The sequence below is a fragment of the Eulemur rufifrons genome, chromosome 7 (assembly GCF_041146395.1).
Source record: "Eulemur rufifrons isolate Redbay chromosome 7, OSU_ERuf_1, whole genome shotgun sequence".
Classification (NCBI taxonomy): Eukaryota; Metazoa; Chordata; class Mammalia; order Primates; family Lemuridae; genus Eulemur; species Eulemur rufifrons.
Genome location: NC_090989.1, coordinates 7,123,599 through 7,127,297, shown reverse-complemented (window position 1 = coordinate 7,127,297; position 3,699 = coordinate 7,123,599). Strand labels below are relative to the sequence as shown.

At 45.1% G+C, this 3,699-nt stretch overlaps 1 protein-coding gene across 1 annotated transcript; it reads left to right on the top strand.

Moving 5' to 3' along the window:
• Positions 1-667: 667 nt before the first annotated feature.
• Positions 668-1,801, top strand: KCNJ15 (potassium inwardly rectifying channel subfamily J member 15). Its single transcript, XM_069472293.1, has one exon. The coding sequence runs from the start codon at positions 668-670 to the stop codon at positions 1,799-1,801; it is 1,134 nt and encodes a 377-aa protein (XP_069328394.1).
• The last annotated feature ends 1,898 nt before the right edge of the window (positions 1,802-3,699 follow it).

The window sequence follows — 3,699 nt, the reverse complement described above, 5'->3', positions numbered from 1 at the left end:
ATTACAAAGAATGTCTTTCAAAAGGTACATTTAAAAATGTATTAATATTACCTGAGTTTTTAAAATTTATCACAATATTCTCCATTGCTATATCAAGAACTATCTTATGGATGGCAGATTGCAGGTACATCAGTACTGACCCATGCTCAGTCAAATAATATTTTTATTTTCCATAATTGGGAATTTATGATAGCTGAATATAAATAAATATTCGTATTACTCTGTGGGACGTATGCATACGAGTTTGTTATCACAAAAGAAGCATAGCATCGTTTTTTTTTTGGAATGTGAGGCTCTGTTTTGGCACTTTATCTCATTTAATTATCACAAAAGCCTTGAGGAGGAGGCTTTATTACCATTTCAAAGATCAGGGAGCTGAGGTCCAGAGAGGTTAAAGAGCCTGCCCCAGGTCACAAAGCGGGTAAACTGCAGAGTCACCCTTTGACCCAGGCCTGCCTTCCACCAAAGGCTGCGCTCCCACATACCCTACCGACCCCCTGAAGTGCAAACCCATGAATCCTGCCTTCAGAATTCCCCTTTCTTGCATATCTCCACACAGATTCACGCTTTCTTCCCATGATTATTCTATTTTCTGCAAGTTTCACCACATATGACCGCCATGAAATGTCTTTCTTTGTCATTTCTTAGGTGACCCTGGAGGCTGGCGATGGACGCCATCCACCACGCCAGCATGTCCAGCGCGCCCCTGGTGAAGCACACGGCTGCGGGGGCCGGACTCAAGGCCAGCAGACCCCGCGTCATGTCCAAGAGTGGGCACAGCAACGTGAGGATCGACAAAGTCGACGGCATCTACCTGCTCTACCTACAAGACCTGTGGACGACCGTCATCGACATGAAGTGGAGATACAAACTCACCCTGTTCGCCGCCACTTTCGTGATGACCTGGTTCCTCTTTGGGGTCATCTACTATGCCATCGCGTTCATTCACGGGGACCTGGAACCCAGCGAGCCTGTTTCCAATCACACCCCCTGCATCATGAAAGTGGACTCCCTCACCGGGGCGTTTCTCTTTTCCCTGGAGTCCCAGACAACCATCGGCTACGGCGTGCGCTCCATCACCGAGGAGTGCCCTCACGCCATTTTCCTCTTGGTGGCTCAGCTGGTCATCACGACCCTGATCGAAATCTTCATCACGGGCACCTTCCTGGCCAAAATCGCAAGACCCAAAAAGCGGGCGGAGACCATCAAGTTCAGCCACTGCGCGGTGATCACCAAGCAGAACGGGAAGCTGTGCCTGGTGATCCAGGTGGCCAACATGCGCAAGAGCCTGCTGATCCAGTGCCAGCTCTCGGGCAAGCTCCTGCAGACCCACGTCACCAAGGAGGGCGAGCGCATCCTCCTCAACCAGGCCACCGTCAAATTCCACGTGGACTCCTCCTCGGAGAGCCCCTTCCTCATTTTGCCCATGACGTTCTACCACGTGCTGGATGAGACCAGCCCCCTGCGAGACCTGACACCCCAGAACCTGAAGGAGAAGGAGTTTGAGCTCGTGGTTCTCCTCAACGCCACCGTGGAATCCACCAGCGCTGTCTGCCAGAGCCGCACCTCCTACATCCCGGAGGAAATCTACTGGGGCTTCGAGTTTGTGCCCGTGGTTTCTCTCTCCAAAAACGGGAAGTACGTGGCCGATTTCAGCCAGTTTGAGCAGATCCGGAAGAGCCCGGACTGCACCTTTTACTGCGCGGATTCCGAGAAGCAGAAACTGGAGGAGAAGTACAGGCAGGAGGATCAGAGGGAAAGGGAATTGAGGACAATGTTGTTACAACAGAGCAACGTCTGACCACAGGGGTGTCGCCTCAGTTTACCTCCACCAGCTCTTTCCACATCAGAACTCCCTTCAAACACGAAGGTTGCTGTGAAAACGACAATGTGTAGACACACTCTAAAAAACTGCAGGAACATACAAAACCCGTCTCTTCCTTCGTTCTGGTGGCTAAACAAGCATTTCCATGTTTGAGAGGGTTTAAGTGCTTCGTCTGGAGTGAACTCTCAAAATTCAAATTTTATAAAATGGGGCTACATTTCAAAGAACTTGATATAGGGCAAATTTGGAATAATGTAATGTCCTGTTGTATAAACAGATATTTAGCAATGCCAATATTGAAAGTAAATGCATTTCTATACAAGAATATTAGCAATAATATATTTATTTAACCAAGTATCAAAGGCTTTATGGTGGGGGGTTGAAATGTGGTTCAGTATTCATTTATGTCATTGCTTTAAAATATTCTCTTTTTGTTCAGCAGGGAAAATTTTATATGTAATGATGGCTCTCTGGTTATACCTGAAAAGGGGCAGCGTTTTACTTATAAAACATAGTAATTCCATTTTTACATTTCTTCAGTGGACTGAATTGTATGAAGTGAAATGAAATTGACCAAATTAGCAATTAACAGTTGTGGAAACATATGCAAATGGGGGCTGATGCTATTGTTCCCACTCATTTTTTTGTTGTTGTTGTTGGAATGCACTTGCCCTTTCTGTTCAAAATGTGTCCCACAGACTGGCAGCGTCAGTACCAACTAGGAGCATGCCGGCCGAGTAGAGCCTCCAGTCCCAGGTGCACTTACAGAACCAGAATCTGTATCTTAACAAGACCCCCAAGTGATTTGTGCACAAAGGAAAGTTTGAAAAGCTCTGCTCTGGGCAGCATTTTCAAAGTAACATTCTGAAGCCATGTGGAAAACTGACTCTTGTTGGTGCCACGTCCCCATGGCATCCACATCTGTCCTCTCTTCAGTTCATTGTGGGCCAATATTCCCTGTGGCCATTTCATTTCTTATCTATTAAAGTACCTTGCCCACAAAGGAGCTGCGTAGAATTATCCACTGACATTCCAAGACCAAAATAAAGCTCTTGAGAGTAATGGCTGTCAATTACAGTCGGAATTAAAAAAAAAAAATTAAGCTGCATGACAACATGGGAAAGTTCCTCAGATGCTGAAGTGCGTAAGGTCAATGGGGCATGAGGGACAAGAAACAAGATGACTCTGAGATGTGTGAACAAAATTTTATAATCACATAACCTTTAAAGAATACCCTCACTATTTAAATAAAGCTCATATGAAGAGTAACATTTTGCCTCTGACAAAATTTAAGGGTCTGGTGCCCTGCATTTTGGGGGGCAGAAAAATAAATGGGTTAGGATTGGTAAAATGTGCAAAGGTGGCTCCTCATTTCATTCAGACCAAGACAGATTTGTGCATTCCCTCAAGCTGAACATGACCATGCATGTGCAGGCCCTGCAAACATGCACAGATGTACACATGATCCCATATATACACACATACACACGCACACTTGCACACATGTGCATATGTGCTGATTCTTTAAGCATAACTGTGCTAGTCAGCAATGAAAGACATTTGTGATGACGAGAGCAAGTCCTCCCCAAATGGGCTCGTGTATATTGGTTCTATAAAAATACGAACATTGGGACGAAGATAAAATGGAGAAAATAAATTGGATTCAGATTATCAGTGAAATGATGATATAGATTACAGCAAATCCATCCGTATCTTGATGTGACTGCATTTGCAAATGTCCTTCTATTAAACAAAAAATGTGCCTAAAACCTCTGTCCTGGAACTGAACTATTAATAACTTATGGAAGGTGTAGGAACAATGGGGGTAAAGTTTGTACAGGCTTAATGAACAATCTCCATCCACGCACAAGAGG

Bases quoted from the DNA above. Each gene is read 5' to 3' on its own strand.
- KCNJ15 (XM_069472293.1), top strand. From the start codon at position 668: ATGGACGCCATCCACCACGCCAGCATGTCCAGCGCGCCCCTGGTGAAG.